The following is a 20,489-nucleotide window of genomic DNA, read 5'->3' on the forward strand; positions in this document are numbered from 1 at the left end:
GCCATATTTGCCTATGAAATATATTATCCTGAAGGTTGAGCGCAGAGAGGAGCAGTAATGAAGTGCGGCAAATGCCAAAGAAAGGTGCATGGGCTAACATAGTGTCAGTGGAAAAGGAAAAGGTAGCAGAGCATGTTGTAGTACTTGTACCCTTCAAATAATAACACACACACACAGTTGAGTAGGTAGAATTTGTTAATGTAAGAAAATTAGAGGTAATTCATAGCTTGTAGTGGACCCAAAGTATTGGAATAGAGATAATACACAGACACAAAAATATACACACACACACAAATGCTCAAATGTACACATTATTTTTCAGTTTAGCTGCTGCTGCTTTTCCCGACTCCACAGCAGCACGTAGGTTAGAGAGTTCTAGAAGGTTCCAGGTATAGAGTTCTACACTACTCAGAAAATATGCGGCTAGCAAGACAATCTTTGTTTTCTCCTAGATGGTTATGACTTCATGAACAGTGGAGTCCTTAGAAGCAGATGTCAGCTAACAATGATAATACCCAAAAAATACAATACTTTCACAGACTTGATTCTAAACCTAATCCTAACTGATGATAGGGTGGTCTCATCACCTCCATACACACCCTCACATGTCCAAAACAGGCTACTTCAGCTGTGTCACAGTCTAACATAGTAATATGTCCCAGAGATTCATGGAAAGAAATGGCTGGAGGCCATAAGAGTCTGGGCACCGTAGTCTCTTGGGACTGTCTCCATGAAGAAGGCCCTTCTGTTGTCAGGTTCAGCTGGAAACCAATTCATCGGGAGGGGAGAGGCAAGGTGGGACTCATCAGAGCTAGAGGTGGCAGCAACTGGGAAGTGTTTTCCTCTCTGGAGTGTTTACACAGCATTTAAGCGGATGTCCCCGCAGGGAATTTCTGTTGGCGTTTCTGGAGTGATACTTTTAATAATGCGCTGTTAGGAAGAAAAAACAATGTTACAGTCTTGTAATTTAGCAAAATTGCAAAAATATTTCAACATTAATATTAAAGCTTAAATAGCATTTTACTAACACTTAAGTTGGAACAGTCTCAATGACTTTTCTTTTATATTGGAAGGATGCTTAACCACTGATTCACTTCCCCAGCCCTTTTTTCCGTTTTATTTAGAGAGAAGGTCTCACTGAGTTGCTCTATAGGGCCTCACTTAGTTGCTGAGGCTGAGTTTGAGCTCAAGATCCTCCTGCCTCAGCCTCCCAAGCTGCTGGGATTATAGGCGTGTGCCACTGTGCCTGGCACTGACTTTTAAGAAGGAAGTTCCCAGCCTTGCAGGTATATGCCTGTAATTCCAGCTACTCAGAAGGCTGAGGCAGGAGGGTGGCAAGTTTTAGTCCAGCCTTGACACTGTTTATTTTGAGACTGTTTCAAAATAAAAAGGGCTGGCCATATGTAGTTCAGTAGAGCAAACCACCTAGTTCAACCCACAAGTTAAAAAAAAAAAAATCCCCATTTATTCTCAATATGAATAAAATGGTATCTATCATCTAGATCTATAATAATCTGTAAACTAGTCAAGATCATCATCATAACATAATGGGAGAAAACCAACCTTCAGTAGACCCCCTGCTGAACTATAACATGCCTTTGAATGACTTGGGAAAAAACATCCTTGTTTCCTAGACAAAGGAGATTTCCTGTGGCCACACAGGGCTTGAGGAGCAGAGGGCAGGCTGGGTTTGGTCTGCCGGCTTCCTCACACCCTGCATGCACACTGCAGCCACAGTGGCCAGCCCTTCAGGAACCACTGCAACAGCCAGGATGTTACTAACTCAATGAATCCAATGTACAGCAGTGCTGGTAAATTCATATGAATACAAATTACAGCCATTTAAAGAGCTGAGCCTTAAAATCATCACTTCTAAAACAGTCTTACATGGAGTGGTCCTCATCACAGAGAAGCTGAGAATTTCTACTATAGAAACAGCGGGAGTACATAGAAGCTTTGAGAGAGAGCTGAAATATACTTGGACTTGGGTATAATACCTACAACCTGCCTTGTAAAACTTAGAACCAGAGTGATATGAAACAGCTCAAGGAAGTGGAAAGCACCACACAGAGGCTTAGAAAAAGTTTTATTAAGTGACTTCATAAAATCTTTAATGGTCAAATGTCTGTATGTTGGTAAACAGACAAAATTGGATCTGAAAGCATCTTTTGATTTATTGATCTTTAGGTGAAGCTTTGCTGTCCTTTTTATTTTGGATTGAAAAAGGAAGGAGTATTTTTTTTTTCCGATTTTCCGTTTCTGAGAGTTTATTCTTTAAGGTACAAGGCCTATGGAATTCAAAGAATTCCAATCCCAGCCAAAGTGATGCACACCTGTGGCTTGGGAGGCTGAGGCAGGAGGATCACAAGTCTGAGATCACCCTCAGAAATTTAGGGATGCCCTAAGTAATATAATGAGATCCTATCTTAAAATAAAAAATAAGCTGGGTGTGGTGGTGCACTGTAATTGGGATTACACCTGTAATCCCAGTGACTCAGGAGACTGAGGCAGGAGGATCGCAAATTCAAACTCAACCTCAGCAATTTTTCGAGGCCCTAAGCAACTCAGCAAAAGGGCTGGGATGTGGCTCAGTGATTAAATGCCCCTGGGTTTGATCCAAAAAAAAAAAAAAGACTTGTATATTTTGTGTTTCTCATGACCTTAAAACCCGAGTACTAAACTCTCACACTAGGAATGTACTTAAAAAGGAGTTGTTGCTGGGTGAGGTGGTGAATGCCTACAACCACAGCCACTTGGGAAAATGAGGCAAGAAGATCACAAATTTGAGGCCAGCTCAGCATCTTAGTCAGACCCTATCTCTAAATAAAAATACAAAAAGGGCTGAGGATATGGCTCAGTGTGATTAAGTGCCCCTGAGTTCAATCCCTAGTATCCAAAATAAATAAATAAATAATAAAAATAAAATAAAAAGGTCTAGGGATGTACTGATATCCTTTATCAGGGAATGACAAGTCACTGAAAGCAAAATTCCAGAAATGATCCATTCCTGTAGATGCAGATATAAACTGTAACTGCTTAAACAATTATACCTTGCTAACTGGCAACTAGACGTAGATCATGGCAACCAGTCTTATGCCGAGATATGGGGTACTGAGGGAGAAGAGATCACTAAGTCACGCATAGGCAAGGGCAGCAAAGAACATCATTATAAAGAAAAAAATGTTTGGCTTTTGTTGCCCAACCCCTACCCATACATTCTGCTTTCCTCTGGCTGCTGGTCTCCCATAACACAGACTCAGTTTTGTTTCCTGGACTTTGGCAGCATTCGAGTTGTCAGTCTATTGTTGCTCTTAAAATTTGGCAGGCCCGGGCCTTCTACAAGATGGTCACTAACTAATCTAAGGAATGGACCACTCCTGGCATTTTCATAAACATGTCACTCATGGGAAAGGTTTTCTAATATCTTTGTGTAGGTTACTGGAGGTTTCTGCAACAACAAACTAAGTTGCTGTATGACCTTGAGACTTCGAGGCTTCAAATGTGTATGATATCCTCCAATTATACCTGTAAGTGGTAGCTCACTCCATAGCTCCAACCTTATACAGATGGCCCCCCACTTACAATGGTTCAATTTAACTATTTTTTACTTTATAATGGTACAAAAGCAATAGGCATTCAGTAGAAACCATATTTTGAATTCTCATCTTTCTAAGGCTAGTGATATACAGTATAATACTTGGGGACATCAACAGTGAGCCTTAGCTGAAACTATAATATTGTTGGATAGTTAATTTTTTAAAACTTTTAGTTGTTGATGAACCTTTGTTTTATTTATTATATGTGGTGCTGAGAATCAAACATGGTGCCTCACACATTCTAGGCAAGCGCTCTACCACAGAGCCACAACCCCAGCCCCAAGTTAGTTAACAATTTTTGAGCTAAAACTATGAAACTGTTGGAACATTCTTATTGTATGATGATTTTTAAAATAGTTCTTGTCACATTGCTGTTAGAAAAAATTACTATGGGCATTTTTTTAGTATAATTTCCACTTAAAAATCTGTGTGTGATCACTTTGCAGTCTTTTAGCTAAGATTAAGTATCATATCTGTTCTTATCAGTTCAACATCTGATATGTCCTCCATCCAAAGACAATATTTTAAACTTATGCCATTTTTTTAAAAATGAAAGCACAGAGATATGTAGTTAACAGAGCCCCAGTGTGTTTTAGAGTCTTTAAAAAGGATATTTTTAGTTGTAGATGTCACAATATCTTTATTCAACTTATTTATTTTTATGTGGTGCTGAGGATTGAAACCAATGCTTCATATGTCAAGGCAAGCTCTCTACTACTGAGCTACAACCCCACTAATTCAATGAATAATAATCATAGAGTATCCATATTATATATCCAGTGTCTGCTAATCAAATACATTTTGATGTCTACACTAGATGAATTATAAGTAGGTAGTAATGCTCTGGAGAAATTAGCAAGTTCATCTCTTATGATCAAGATCCTCAAATATGCTTTTTAAGTCAGTGAATTCTGTACTATGAATCAATTTTCAGAAATATAACAATGGGTGCTGGAGTTGTGGCTCAGCGGTAGAGCGCTCACCTCGCACATGTGAGACCCTGGGTTCGATCCTCAGCACCACATACAAAAATAAACAAGTGAAATAAAGGTCTTGTGTCCAACTACAATTAAAAAAAAAAGAAAGAAATACAAAAATGAATAAGAAACCACCTTAGGGACGTTTGCTATTATTGATCACAACTTGTCATGATCATTCAGTTATGTGGGAGAAAGCTCATCAGAAGACGTTCTATTATAGTTGATGTGACTTTCACACTACAGGTTCTTAAGTTTTGAATGTCTAATACAAACACTAATTTCTTTTCAAAGATTGAAAGAATCTTTTGTTAAGTGCTGTGCAGTTATAAACAGAAAATGTAATTATTTTAGAAAATGGGTAATTAAATACAACCATTACTTGATAATTAACTATTGTAAAAATTTGTGTGTGACTTCTGACATCACAGATCTGTTGTCCATGCCCAATGGCAAGCAGAAGGCTGAGTAATTGATAAGTTGAGAAAGCTATACACAACCCAAAGTACATGCTAAGCTTTACCCAAAGGTGTCTCTTTTTTGCTGTTGTATTTGAGGGTTTTGGAGATGCCTTTTGATGATAGTGGCAGCCTTTGATGATAGTGAGTAGTAGCCTTAAATACCATGGTATAGGTATTTAAGTAGGTAAGGTTGAGAGCCTTCCGGTGAATATAGACTTATCTTTTTTGTTTTGTTTTGGTATCAGGGATTGAACCTAGGGGTGCTTAATCCCTGAGCCACATCCTCAGCCTTCAGGTCTCACTGAGTTGTTTACTGCCTCACTAAGTTGCTAAGTCTGGCTTTGAACATGTGATCCTCCTGCCTCTGCCTCCTGAGCCACTGGGATTATAGGTGTGTGCCACTGTACCTGGCTAGACTTATTTTTTTAATGTTGTGTGTATATATATATTTTAATATATAGACTTGTCTCTTGATAGAGCATAACAAGAGAATCCTTTTCTCCCCTATTACCAGTCTGAACTCACACCACACACATACACACTAACACATACCTCCTTAAAAGTCCCTGGAGTGATGATCAGCCGATAAGTTATATATGTCGGGATGCAGATGAAAGATGAAGTTCCTATGCAGTAACCCAGGATGACACTCCAGTGAGGATAATTATATTGGAAAAGTCGTAGCTGGGGTGGGCTCATCAAAAAACTGCAAATGATGAACTAAAAACAAAGTCCAAGAAATATTAAAACTCTTAATATCTATGCAGATAGACACAAATTCTGGTACCATAAATGCTAAAGATACTGTTGAGATATATTCTAGATTGAACTCTGACACACAGAATTATCAATTGTACCTAAGTTGCGAGAATAAAACAGGTGCTTCTCTTAGTTTTCCTCACCATCCCTCCTCACCTCAGGGCCTGCAGTGGGATGTTACAACATCGCTACAATTACCCCTAAAGGGAGAGAAGTTATAGTCCCCACTTTAGTGCAGCTCTGTGCCAGGGAGAAGAGACTGCATCCAGCAGGAGTGAACTGGGTGACCTCTCCACAGCACCTGCCAGTCATAGGGCTTCATATTGCTCTCTGCCTTGTTCCATTTTCCTGCAATGATTGTTTTTGGTCAGATGGCAGGTGCCTTGTGTCCAGGAGAGATAATAAGGTTCTCAAAACCCAAGGAAGACTCAGCCTCCTGCTTACGTTCCTTCTGCTCTTTGCTTTCTGCATTCAACTCCCACAGCCTGCGGTTTCAACAAGGATGGCTCTGCGGTGAGGCATCTTAACAATGGATACCTGCCTGCCACAGGTCCTCGTAATGAAAGAAATTACAGAAGGAAAAATGCAGCTTATTACATTTTTCACTTGAAAATTCCATGAAAAGTTTGACCAAGAAAAATTCCACAGAGCTCTTCTAATTTCCAATTTATGAGTTTTCTTATTTCAGTTTGGTTTCCAGAGAGAGTGTAAATATCAGTTTTTGCCTAGTAACCACTGTGCAGAAATCTATTGCAATTGATTTAATTTTATTTTATTATTTCATAGTCATAAAGAAGACAGTAATGTAAATTATTTGTGTGGTTAAACATCTATTTTTATTTTTTTTCTTTGTCTGCAGGTAATAAAATGGGAAGATGTTAAACACACATCCATCTTCTGAGCAATGTTATCCTAAGTCCAGGAGGAGACCTTCAGAACCAGGAGTCTAGTTAATCACAAACCATTCTCTACTCTCTCTGTTCCCAGACCTAGCTGCTCAGGAAGGTAATCTGGGAACAAGGAAAGAGAAGGTCTGGTTAGGAGCCAACCCTGCCAGAACTCAGCTCTTCTTGATGTCAGGTATGTGAACTCCAACTCAGCCAGGAGGGCTCAACTCTAGCTCCAGAAACCTTCACGTGGCCCAGCCTCTCTTTGCTCATACACTATATTTTCTTTTGTTGTAACTTGGCTTTAGTGAAAGGGAATATTTTTAGTAAGTTACTCGTTGTTTACCTAAAGCAGCCTTTAAAAGCCCAGAGCAGGGGATCTGTTAAGTAAACGTAGAAGTGGAAGACAGATTTGCCTCTTCTTAACTGGGCACTAGAGCACTTGCCTGTGGAAGAGGGGAGTAAAGCAAATATCATGGGGATTGTGACTAATGAGCCTGCACCCAATTTGGTACTTGGGTTTTGCAGGGGAAAAGAACTCAGTGAGTTGCCCCCTCTTCCTCCTTTTGAAAAACAAATGAAAGGGTCTAAGTAGATTATCAAGAAGCACTGGTAAGAATATGAATTAATAACCCATTTATGTCAGGACTTCTTGTGATAACAGTGGGCCAGGTGATTCAGTGCAACCCTCTCACTGAAAACAACTGAAACTTTTGCATCATAAATTTGTTCGCCAGGAATGGTAGTACTCACCTATAATTACAGCTACTTAGAGGCTGAGGCAGGAGAATTCCAAGTTTGAGGCTAGCATGGGCAATTGAACAAGACCCTACCTCAAAATAAAATAAAAATGACTGTAGCTAAACTTAGTGGTAGAACATTTGCCTACCATGTGCGAGGTCCTAGGTTCAACCCAGAACATCCAAAAATAACTTTATATGTTATAAATGTACACTTATGATTGGACACTTTTCTGTATATGTGTTATACTTCAGTAAAATGTCTGGGGGTAATTTCCCCAGGGCAAGAAGAAGAAAAGAAATGACAACTCACCAGGAGAAACATAGGGCTGATGGCTACCCAGCAGATCCTCCAAAACCATCCAGGGCTGAAGCCAAGCATTTCCTTCACATCACTGCAAAACTGAGTGATACCTGAAATCATCCGAAAGAGAAAGAGACTGATTGAGATGATAGGGACAGTCACTTCTAACTCCTGTTCTCAAGGAGAGTCAGGGTCACTGGGGTCAGCAGTGAGAATGACAAGAATTCCTATCCTGAACAGTGTAGCAGTTCTGGAATTTCTCCAAGAGGTGCTCAGGGACACCAATCTGGTATGAAGGGTCACAAAACTGCATTTTTATAGCAAAGCTCTTTCTACATAGAACAGGTTGATAGGCATTTGGGGAAAGACGGAAAGCTGGCATTGGTGCCCATACTAAAATCTCAGTATAAATATGATTTTACTGGTATTGTAGAAAAGAATGCTGAATTTTGTTAGGGATGGTGAACCAGCCTGACAGAGATAGGCTTTCCACCATACACTGTAAACTTTCAAGAGAATTTTTAAACCACAATATTGCCCATTCATATGCCAGATCAAGATCAAGTTTCTTCTATAAAAAGTTATTGGCACAGTGAGAACAGAGAACTCCCATTGACAGAGGAAAAACTGAGAAGGGGAAGGTGTTTTGCAGCTGCTTTCCTGAGCACTCCCTGCATATCTTAGGGCAGGCAGGTCTGCAGCAATTCATACACTTTGAACTTTGTCCTCTGAATTACAGAAAGGATTTCTTTCTTCCTTCCTTCCTTTCTTTTTTTGTTCTAATTAGTTATACACGACAGCAGAATGTATTTCAATTCATTGAACACAAATGGAGAACAACTTCTCATTTCTCTGGTTGTACAGTATGGAAGAGAATTTCTTTTTAAAAGACCAGACCCATGTGCAACTCAAAACACGCTCTTCTCTCTTCTTCATAACACGTGTAATCACTACAATGCTAAAGCAGTTTTATTATCATAGAAAGTAGAAATTCAAATAAATTTTTTAGAATGAGATAATAGCTTCTTGATTTTAAAGAGGCATCTCTGAACTGGTGTTCTTCATTTCAATTTGACTGTGCCCTAAAATCCCAGGGGCTCCTGGGACCTCTGCCAATAGACCCATCTCAGCTCACTCCTTGAACCCTTGGTGCTTCCATCCTTTATCAAATTCCATCCCAGGACCAGAGGAGGGTGATCTGGGGGTCTTAGCAGGGTAGATAATGCAAATAAGAGCATTTTTGCCTTTTTCTTAGAAGATCAGCCTAAACTCACTCTCAGGGCTCTGGAGGAGATGTCGCTTAAGAAATTTAAATTTGGGACAACTCTGTTTAGCAATTTATTGTGCACTCAGCAAATGAACTCACTGTACATGAATTCTGTGTTGTGGTTCAGGATCATGAACTTCTCAGCCTTCTTCCCCTGGGTAAAACATTCAAACTCAGAATGGGAAACATGTCCTTCCCCAAGGGTGTAGGCAATATGCTGTACAGAGGACAGAGGGAATGATGGACTTCTGGAGAAGGCACTCAACAGATTATTTAACAGATTATTTAACCTCCCATCAGGAGGTCACACCTTGTCAACTGTCCCTTTCTGTCCTTCTTTGATGAAATCAGCCCTTCTCTGTGCTGTGAGTAGCGTAGTGGGGGCTGAAGGAAGATCTTACCATAGAACCAAGACACAGCTACTGCTTCTATAAGCACAACTGTGAGCACCGCGGGACCCGTGGCATATTCTTCCAGCAGCTTCACCACATAGGCCCCTCCCTGGAGGCAAGACCACAAACCTGGTTAAAGGCTGCCCCTCCCTACTGCACAGGCCTGCATACACTTCTGAACATAGGGTAATGCTGGGAAACTTCCGCCTTGGACTTAATCTATCCCATAGCCTCAGCTACCAATGCTTTACCATTGCAAGTTCTAGAAGAGACACATGATAAAGCACCACCTCCAGCTGGCACAGTCGTACATACCTGTAATCCCATCAACTTGGGATGCTGAGGCAGGAAAATCACAAGTTTGAGGTCAGCCTCAGCAAATTAGTGAGTGAGGCTATCTCAATAAAAAATAAAAAGGAGTGGGGACATAGCTTTGTGGTAAAGTGCCCCTGAGTTTAATCTTTAATATCCCACCCCATCACACCCCACCCAAAAAAACACCAGCCTCCAGCTTGCCTCACACAGGTGAGGCACTGGGTTTGATCCTCAGCACCATATAAAAATAAATAAATAAAAATATTGTTTTTCTCTACAACCAATAAAATAAAATAAAAACAACAGGCCAATATCCCCGTGAAAGCAACCCTAAGTATTAGAAATAGACTGGAAATGCAAACCCAACCTAATTTTTCTCCAGATATTTTGCCAAGCTAGAAATGTAATTAGATTGATTATAATATGCGAAGAGCTTCAGGATAACATATCATGTATGATTCTACAAATGGATGCTGCCAGATAACTTTCCTTCTTTTCCTTGGTGAGTTTTTTTTTCCTCAGTGCTGGAGATCAAACCCAGGACCTCATCTAGGCAAATGTCCTATCCCTGAACCACTCCCCAGCTGTGGTAACAAAATACCCCCTTCTACTTCCCCCACATAGTACTCTGGTTTGGAGCTTCTTGTAGCTTTCTGCTGCCAGCTCAGAGCTGAGGGCCCTGATACTCACAAAAGTCAGGGTGACCAGGGATCCAATGAAGCAAGTAACCACCACAGCAAGCACAAACCACTCCCGGCGCTTGGCCCAGATGTGTGGAAACTCATCTAGCACAGCTGTGATCACACCCTCCAAGCCTGCAAACTGAGAGGTACATGCAAATGGTCACCATAGAGGTTTTGGGACAAGTCTGTGCCTTCAGGGCAGTGAACAGGAAGAGGAGTAAGATTGCTAAGTGATCAGTCAAGCTGATCATAACCAGTTCCCCCAACTCACTGGTCCATGAACACACCTGGAAGCCCATTTCCCTTATTTACTGTATTTAGAACCCATTTCTGAGGACATCCAGGAAAGAAAATACAATATGAGGACTGAAACGTAATATGTGAGGTCTCCTGGGGAGATGGTCTGCATCAGAAAGGCCAACTCAAAACTGAGTCTCACTCCATGGTAATAAGGGCAAAGGACTAAGCTAAATGCTGGGCAGGGTAGACACAGAAGAGACCTTGTCCTGGCCTTCAGGGTCAGCACACAATAAGAAATTCACATATATGGAGTCTTTCTTCTTTGCCAGGCACTTTCTTCACATGATCCCACTAATGACTCTGTAATGTAGTGGGGGCTGTAAGTGCCATTGCTGAGCTTGGGGGGCATAAGGAGAGAGTAGCTAACACTGCCTGGGATGGCCAAGGTGGGAGGAATGGGTTCAGCGGCCTCTTCTCCTCTTCATCCTCCCAAAGCCTGTTTTCCTTCCCCATTTACTCACTGTGCTGTCCAGGCCCAGTGTGATCAGCATGAGGAAGAAGATGATGGCAAAAAATGTGGATGCAGGCATGTTGGCTATGGCTTCTGCATATGTGATGAAGAGGAGGCTGGGTCCTGAGGGTGATGAGGAGAAAAGAAAGGTGGTTGCTGAGATGCGTCCTACAAAGATGTCACAGGGTGACACTCCCTGACTACAATTCTCATAAGACACGTGAGTTGAGCTTTGCCATGTACCAAGTGCTTCCTCACATTCCACACCATCTTACCTGGTCACCTGGGAGGTAGGGAGGAAGGAGCACACACCTTGAAAACTGGGTGCCCTTAAGTAACATGGGGGGTGGGGAAACAGAACCAAGATCCCAAGACTAGCAAAGCTTCACATAAGAGTAAGAGTTTTCCACTATATAATAACTTGGTGTTTTATTTTCAGGGCCAGGACTGATATTTTTAAAGCCCCATAGCCCCTCTGATATCTTCAACTCCAGAACAGTAGAAAGTGGAATAAAGACTTCCTGCCATTTTTAAAGCCACTTTTGTTAGTGTGAGGGACGTGTTTTCAATCTCTCAGGGGCTAGCTAGGGGTGCCCTCTTTTGGGGTACAGGGTTGGCCAGAGTACTGCATCCGGCCAAATACACAAATATGCTCTCAAGAAAACCCTGGGACTCCATCCACTAGATCCTATCAACTTGTTTCCAACATCTGTTACAGCAGAATGACCACAGCAGCTACATTTTTCTATAAGGGGAAGTTCTAAGGATTAGTAACTTGATTTGCCTACAAGACTGCATTCATTATAAGACCATCACAGGACCCAAATCCACTGGTTTCAAAGCCACCATCCAAGCCATATTTTCAAGCCTATTGTGTGTTAACGGCCCAGAGCTGGGTGCCAAGGGACTTGCTCTATCGCCTGTGACCTTGAACACACAGAAAGGATCAAGATCACCAAGGCATTAAGTTTCTCTCAAGTCCTAGAAATTTTAAAGAGCCATTTGAAAGTTAGATATTTGTAAAGATTCAAAGTGAAGCAATTCAAAAGAAACCAGGAACCTAGACAGAACCCAAGGTCCTACCTGCATCTTTGGCCACCTCTGATACATCTTCATTCCTCATCTCAGCCATGTACCCAAGCACAGTGAAGATGACAAATCCCGAAACAAAGCTGGTCATGCAGTTGACCAAACTGGTCACCAGGGCATCTCTGGAGTGGAAAACCCAAGGGACATGAGACGGTTCTGGGGTGGGGAGTGCAGCATTATCTATCTGCATACCAGTCCCACCAAGACATACCACTCTGGCTCAAAGGACCCCTAACTTTTCTGGGTCCCTCTCATTCCCCCAGAGCCCAGCCTCTCAGGCTTGAAGTTCAAATACCCTGACCATCACATGTGGGGTGGGTCAGTTAACAGGTCAGAGGTGTTTTTTAAGAGGTGGTTCTGCTATGAAACAGCACAGACCTCTCCATTTCAAATAGGAAATATCTGTTCTGGAACAGGGGCTAGACTGGAGAAGGGGGCAGGAGGGGGGCTTTGGCCTCACATTTTAAAATTCCTCAGATTTAGATGTTTGACATTATCTTCAAATGAAGTCACAGGCTGCCACAGAGATACCTTTTTCCCCCAGGGTCTTGTACATGTTCAGGCCCTCTACACTGAACTATACCTCTAGCCCTTTTTAAATTTTAAGAAGGGTTTTGCTAAATTGTCTAGACTGACCTTGAACTTGCATTCTTCTTGCCTCAGCCTCCCGAGTAGCTAGGTGTAGTATAGGTGTATGCCCACTGTGCCCAGATCCCTGGCACTTTTAAAAGACCTCAATGTACAATTTCAGATTGGTATCCCAGTGTAAGGTGACATTGCTTTGGATAAATGTGAACCCTTGCCCCTATCTTTTATAAAACCAAACTCTATAATAATGATGTGTGCAAATAGATTGCTACTCATTGTCCTTGTTGATGGGAATTAAAATAAAATCTAGTCTAGAGGCGATGAGTGACACATAATGATAATCAGTGCAACATTCCCTGCTTTGTTAAAATATCTAAAGTAATATTTTTCTATGAAAATTAATAGCATTTTAGGCTGGTCAAAAAATCCAATCAGCCAGTTGTGATGGTGCACACCTGTAATCCCAGCTATTGGGGAAGCTCAGGCGGGAAGATTACAAGTTTAAGGTCATCCTGGGTAACTTAGTGAGACCCTGTCTCAAAATAAAAAATAAAATGGGCTGCTGATGTAGCTCAGTGGGAGAACACTCCTGGATTCAACTCCCAGTATCACAACAATAACAACAACAACAACAAAATTCAATCAGTAAACTTTTTGTGTACATACATAACAAATTTATCACATTATAATTTTGTTGGTAAATGTATTAACCAAGCCAAAATATTTAATTGCATTTTGTAATTTTTGTAAACCTGCTGTGGAATTTCTTATTATTTTTATATGTAGGGATTTTTACAAAACAGAAGTGGCCTGGGGACTCTCTCAACCTCTGGTAAAGTTGTAGCCTGGACAGATGCTCTGGCCAGAGGTGAATGGACAGAGGCCCGTGGTACCTGTGAGGGGCACTGTCATCATAGCCAGAGCCTGGCCAAATTTGAAGCCATAGGTTTCGCAGCCTTCCTCCAGACTAGCTTTCACTCACTCTATTTCCAAGCCTTGCTTGGACACCCCAAATACTCACTGGTAACAGTTGTTGTTGAACTTGTTGTAGCTAGCAAAAGCCAGGAGGACTCCGAAGCCTGGACCAAGAGAGAAAAAGATCTGAGCAGCAGCATCGATCCACACCTGGAACACAGCAGAGGAAAGGGCATGGGGTAAGAGCGAGACCCAGACTGACAATGGGCACCAGCAGTGATTCCACATGACTATGTGCAAGGTAAAAAGACCAGCTTTCAAGGCTCATTTCAAGGATGGTCACACAACCTAGTGCAAACACTCATGACTTCTCTTCCTTATTGTCATTTAGGTTTAAAATCACCCAGTGGTGTGTACCACTTTTTTTTTGGGGGGGTACTGGTGACTGAATCCATGGGAGCTTTACCACTGAGCTATATATATATCCTCAACCCTTCTTATTTTTTGAGACAGGGTCTCACTAAGTTGTGGAGGCTAGCCTTGAATTTGCAAGCTTCCTGCCTTAGCTTCCTGAATCACTGGAATTACAGGCATGCAAAACCACGAAGATCAACTGTACTTTAAAAACTTTTTTTTAACCTTTATTTTATTTGTTTATTTGTATATGGTGCTGGGGATCGAACCCAGTGCCTCATGCATGGTAGGCAAGCACTCTACCACTGAGCCACAACTCTGGCCCTCAACTGCACTTTTCATGCTTGTATTTCTACAGCATTATTGCAGACTTGTATAGTGAAAGTAAATTTCAGTTGTCCCTACTGTCTTAACTGAAGGGGAACTGGTTTTGTGTAGTGGACGACAGACAGGTACACACTATTTCCCTCAATATCTTACCCCTGTCTCCAGGAGTTTCTGCCAGTTGGGTTTCAAGTAGAAGAGGACACCCCTCCAGGCTCCAGGGAGGGTGGCCCCCCTCACCAGCAGGATAGAAAGGATGATGTAAGGGAAGGTAGCTGTCACCCATACCACCTGGAAGGAAGGAGAGTGGGAACACTGTTATTGCCTCACTATTTCACAGAAAGCAAGGAAAGGGGATGGGTTGGTATCAGGGTCTTTTTTTTTTTTTTAAGTTGTAAATGGACACAATATCTTTATTTATTTATTTTGATGCCTCACACTGAGAGGTAGGTGCTCTACTGCTGAGCTATAGCCCCAGACCAGTATCAGTGTCTTTTATTCCTAAAGATCTACACTAAAGAAGATCTATCTCTGTTTTGTCTGTCATTTTCAGGAGGCAAAGTGGGAAGCAGAAAGATCACTGCCTTCAAAACCAGGCAGATGGGGATCTGACTCAGCTTGGCTAATACTACCTATCTCTAAGCCACAGCTATAAAATGCGACAATGTCTAGCAGGAAATAGCCTGTGGAGATAAAAGCACTTACCATGGCCCATGGTGGACTTGCAGTAAATTAATGCAATTATTATTGGGCCATAGGTGTATATATAATTGTTCTTAGGACTAGGCCATTTCTAGAATCTTCTAACAGATGTGATAGAAAAAGAACACCATGGAATGTAATAGGTGTTGAAAGAGACAGTGATCATCCCCTGACCAGTAGCTGTTCAGGCTACTGGGTTTTGAGTTTAAGACCCTGTAGGGCCCCTTTGCATGCATGTATAAGCAGCCAGAGTCCTTCTCACCTTGCCAGAAGTTTTGACACCTTTCCAGATGCTGAAGTAGATAATGGTGAAGATGAGCATGATGCAGAGGGCAAGCTGCCAGCTGATGCCCCCCAGGTCCTGGAGTCCCTTAGACCGGTGGATCTGCAGGACATGGCGCCTAGAGTAAAAGAAAAAGTCTGTGTGAGTATCTAGACAGTGACAGGAGCTCCCAGTTGTGATACCTCTAAGAAGGTGCCCAAGAAAAATGGACACTACACTGAAAGACCAAGTGTTCTCCAAGCCTCAGAAAGTATTGGGATGGGCCCTGCTGATCCTGAAGGAGCAAGCAACAGAGTCAGCCAACAGTCCCTGGGAAGAGTTCTCAGCCCCAAGATAGACTTCCTGATTTCTCCTTTTGTGGCTGGGACCTAAACCTCTTTGACCAATATGCTTGACTTTTGGGTACCTGAGGATTTGTGTGTGTAGGTAGCAGGCCCCCTCCCTTACCCTGTGCAGTAGTTCTGTCTTTGGGCTGCCTGAAATTCCTGCATTAAAATAATGCTATCTTTTCCAAGCATCATCTTCCAAAGGTTAGATCCTATTTATGAAGTCGATGCATTAAACCAGAAACTATTTGAATAGTTTCAAACTACTGAAGATCCTGGTTGTTTTGCTTTCATGGCAATTGACTGAGGAGGAGGAGCCAGGAAGAAGGGTAGTTTTGGTGTAGGGGAGTGATTTTAGAAAGTGAAGGCAGGGATCAGCTTGGACATGTTAAATAGCCTGTCCTGACAATGGGAAAGGTAGGAGATGGCGCAGAAGGTGGGATCGTGCAACACTCAAAACAGAGTTTCCTCCTGGTGTGGTGGCGCACGCCTATAATCCTAGCAACTCAGAAGGCTGAGACAGGAGGATCATGAGTCCAAAGCCAGCCTCAGCAAAAGCAAGGCACTAAACAACTCAGTGAGACACTGTCTCTAAATAAAATACAAAATAGGGCTGAGGATGTGGCTCAGTGGTTTAGTGCCCCTGAATTCAATCCCCGTTACTCCCCCCACTCCCTCCCAACAAAACAAAGTTTCCCAGCTTCAAATCCTGCCAGAGACTTGGGTTCTGCCATCCCCTTTCTCATTCTCTCCTCCACCCCTGACAGTTGGCCAGGAGATTGGTAAAGAGCCCTTGGCTTCTGCCTGCTTTCTAAGAAGCCAAGTCCCAGATGTGTGGCCTGCCGCACACTTACGTGTAAAATTCTTCAGCAGGGGATGTGGAATGGAGTGTCCAGGTGATATTGTCCTCTGAGAAATAGTTGGTGCAGTTGCCAGTGTTCCAGGAATTCTTGCAGCTGGTCCAGGGCAGCTGATCCGTGAAGGAGGAGATGAGGTAGTAGAGCGCCCAGGCCATGATGGTGTTGTAGTAGGAGGCAATGTAAAAGGCAATGATGCAGATGGCATAGCCGATCCCTGGGAAGTGGGTGAGAGAGGCCAAGTTCAAAGGGCAACCCAACAGTAAAAGGCTGAGCTAGAGCACTAGAGTCCCACAGCCTGAGTGAGGGGTTAACATAGATACTGTCATCCATTTCATTCCCCAAGAACGCTGGGAACGACAGGGAAAGAGTGGCAGTGTAGCCAATTACTTGTATATGTGCAAGCTTTCATGTTTTTAAAGACACATGTGAGCCCTGTTGATGTCCTAAATTTTTAAAATTCAGTTTACTTTTTAATTGCCATTTGTTTTGTTTCTTCTTAACAATTTCATAACACTTGAGCAGTCACAAACTTGATGACTCAAGTTGTTTCCCAGAGATAGCTGAGACCTAAGTGTTTTTAGAAGCAAGTTCCCAGCTCCCACCCATTGACGAAAATGCCCCAACTGACCCATTCAGCAAACCCTTCAGTTACCTTTGAAAATTGGGCAGATTTTCCTCCATATAGAAATGCATCCATTTCGGTGGTACTGGCCCAGTGCAAGCTCCATGTAAAAGAGTGGAATTCCCCCGAAAATGGCCATGATGGTGTAGGGGAGAAGGAACGCCCCTGAAGCAGATGAAAGACAATTTCACTCCCTGACTACATCTGTCCTAGAACAATCCAATTGATCTGGATAAGGAGGCTCATGTCGAGAACCATAGAGCTACCCTGTGCTGAGTGACCTACACTGTGCTGCCCCGGTCTTGGTGCTTTGCCAGAAGTAATAATAGACAGAGCTGCACAGTTAAAAAGTTTCAAGAGGAGGATGAAGGAGTAAATGGAAAGAACACTGGGTTGGGAGTTGACAGGGCAGGCACTGGGGGCACCTCCACTTCTGGCTGCCTAGAGAAACCTGGGCCACTTCCCCTCTTTGAGCCCCAATGTTTTCCTCAATAAAATGACAGGATTGAGGAGAGCTGAGGTTCCTAAACCCAGCCACACATCACAATCACCCGTGAGCTTAAAAACTCACCTCCAGATTTCAGGGCCCACTCAGATCTCCTGAAGCAGAATGTTTGGGTATGGGTGTAATGTATGATTGTTAAGCTCCTTGAATGATTCTGATGCAACCATTACAGGGTCCCTGGGTACAGACCACCTGTAATGAGCTCTATAGATGCCATCATCAATGGTCATAAAACTAGAATTTTGTTCTTCTAAGTGTTTCCAGATACTTATTGATATTTGGCTATATATTCATTAATTCCAGAATGATTTCTCATGAGCCATCTCTTGGGGGCCTGGCCGCAAGGGTAATTTTTTACAGAATAAGAAAACACAATATAAAAATAATGTTTTTGCATAATTAAGACATCTAGAAACAAAAATGTCCTTAATAATGCTTTTGGTCCTCACCTCATTTCAAAATTAAGAACAAATATGTGGCTATATTATGTTAATTAAAATAGAAGCTCTCCTTGTCAAAGTTTGCCAATGTTTAAGATATCTGCAATAAATTTGTCAAAAAAAAAAAAAAGAAAAGAAAAGAAAAAACAAAAAAAGAAAGCACAGAGCTATTGCATAACTACTGATACTGATGTTTCCTTCATCTTAAGGCTGTTGGAAATGTTGGGGATTGTTCCCTTGCAGCTTGAGTTGTAGCACAAAGGGTGAGTCAGCTATGATTTTCCCTGATAACTTTCCCTTCTATAAAATGCTTTGCTCCTAGAAACCTTGAGGTCAGTGCAACTCAGAAGGGTCCCACATAACTTGCAATTACACTGGGTAAACCTGCCTTGAGAATAAAAAACCATGTTGTGTTTTCATGGTGGCCTTTGTCCAAAGGGTTTGCTTGATCAGCTTTAAAAGGAAATGTCACCAGTGACCCAGCCCCTTATCTAATGCTCAGGCTAAAGGTGAGTCTTTCCCAAGGTAGAGATAAAGTGATTATGACTTCCGCTCCTCCCAGGCAGAGCCCCTAAGCATCTGCTTTTGCAGCTGCATGGACAAAAGTCCCTAAAAAATCTAGCAAATCTAGACTGCTTCATGTCAGGCCATGGAAGGAGTGAGGGTGACACAAATAAATTATCCCCAAGTCTTGTTTTAGCTGCCCTCCCAAATCTATTGCCAGAGCTCCTGTCAAACTAAATATTGATTGATTTGACACCCATTTTTGCATGTTGTTTTCCTATTCTGATAACAAACCCAATGCCTACATAGAGGCCCCATTCCTGCTGTCTCCCCGCCAGGTTCCCATGTCCACATCTAACTCAGCTACAATTTTTGATCATCTAGAAGGTAATATCTGTGGATGCTTTAGAGTTACAAAGAAGAAGCAGATTTGGTCTCAGTCCTCAAAAATCTAACAATCTTATCGGAGACATAAGCATATCCATGCATGATTTGGAGTTGGCAATACTGTGGCTGGGTTCAGCCTTATACTCAGACTGGCAACTTAAGACTCTGGACCCAAGTTGATGTCATTCTCTGACTTTACACAGGTCCCAAAGAACCAGGAAGATCTGAAGCCCTGCAGCTACCTCTCAATTTTTTCTGATGCAGATGTGACCCCTCCAGATTCTTCTAAGAAGAACCTGCCACAGAAGTAAAGAAACGGGACATAGTGCTGCTGGCCATTCCTCACTTTTGGCTTGGTGGGGGACAATGCTTGGACAATGCAGAATGAGGAGGCACATGGAACAACACATGGAACACTGATGATGCTAGAAACCTGTGAGGTCAGGTTTGGGAGAGCTCCTGCCCAACTCCTCAACCCAGAAAGCCTCAGACATGCTGATCTAAGCTTTTGGCTTACTAGACATATGTCTTTTAGACTAGCATGAATGTCTAAGCAGCCATGTTCCCAGGCTCTTCTCAGTTACATGAAACAGCTAAGACATGATTTATCCTCTGGCCTCCTGTAAGGATCTACAGCCCACCCCATTTGTGGCTGTGATACTGACCTCCTCCATTCTGGTAGCATATGTAGGGAAAGCGCCAGACGTTGCCCAGGTCCACAGCATAACCAATGACTGAGAGGAGGAAATCCATCTTCTTGCCCCAGGTCTCCCGTTCCCCCTGATGAACCTCTGCCATTAGGGTGGTGGTGGCAGCCGGCATAGAGTGAGGAGTGTCACCTCCTGCGCTAGGGCTCGGAACTGCAGAGTACCCATTGGACCTTTGGCCAGACTCGGCTCTTTCCTCTGTGGTGGGGACACCCTTCTGCAACACTCCATTTTTCTGACAATCCTCTCCATCCTTAAAGGCTGATAGCACCTTCTGAGAATTCAAGGGCGTGGTCTCCATTCTGCAGGTTAGTAAATAATCCTGCTGCCCATCTGCCAAGGACCGGAAGGAGTCTTGCTGTTTGGGTTTGTGGATCTCCTCAGAGCTTTATGGAGGCAGGTTTGAGAGTTCCGCTGGAAAGGCACAGAGAGAAAGGAGAGTAAAATTAGGCCTTGTGCTTGTCTTTGGTATTAACTCACTGTATTTCTTACACATTCGAAAATGGGATTATAAATTCACCAGTTAAATGTGAGCCTGCCTATTTGCTGTACAAGAGTCAATCAAATCAACTCCATTTTCCAACCTGTACAGGCAGCAAATCACAATCAAGAAACGTGAAAGGAAACAACAGATCAAATACAGCATATCACCATCCAGGGAGGGTGGCACACACCTGGAAGACCAGCAGCT

At 42.5% G+C, this 20,489-nt stretch overlaps 1 protein-coding gene and 1 pseudogene across 1 annotated transcript; one reads left to right on the forward strand and one right to left on the reverse strand.

The window, feature by feature from the left end:
* Window positions 1-855: 855 nt before the first annotated feature.
* Slc6a4 (solute carrier family 6 member 4) lies at window positions 856-20,099 on the reverse strand. The gene is made up of 13 exons (XM_076870459.1): window positions 19,757-20,099; window positions 17,286-17,420; window positions 16,628-16,847; window positions 15,427-15,565; window positions 14,619-14,753; window positions 13,831-13,934; window positions 12,216-12,343; window positions 11,143-11,255; window positions 10,389-10,520; window positions 9,393-9,492; window positions 7,734-7,834; window positions 5,587-5,754; window positions 856-930 (listed from the first exon to the last, which is right to left on the reverse strand). The coding sequence occupies exons 1-13, from the start codon at window positions 20,097-20,099 to the stop codon at window positions 856-858; spliced, it is 1,893 nt and encodes a 630-aa protein (XP_076726574.1).
* Window positions 4,031-4,140, forward strand: LOC143411132 (U2 spliceosomal RNA; annotated as a pseudogene).
* Window positions 20,100-20,489: the final 390 nt, after the last annotated feature.

Source organism: Callospermophilus lateralis, chromosome 11 (genome assembly GCF_048772815.1).
Source record: "Callospermophilus lateralis isolate mCalLat2 chromosome 11, mCalLat2.hap1, whole genome shotgun sequence".
In the NCBI taxonomy this organism is placed as follows: Eukaryota; Metazoa; Chordata; class Mammalia; order Rodentia; family Sciuridae; genus Callospermophilus; species Callospermophilus lateralis.

Coding starts and splice junctions, on each gene's coding strand:
- Slc6a4 (XM_076870459.1), bottom strand. CDS start 20,099: ATGGAGACCACGCCCTTGAATTCTCAGAAGGTGCTATCAGCCTTTAAG. Junction 17,421..19,756: donor ATGCTACCAGAATGGAGGAG/GTCAGTATCACA, acceptor CATCTGCTTCAG/GGGCGTTCCTTCTCCCCTAC. Junction 10,521..11,142: donor CACTGGGCCTGGACAGCACA/GTGAGTAAATGG, acceptor TGTACCTCTCAG/TTTGCAGGCTTGGAGGGTGT.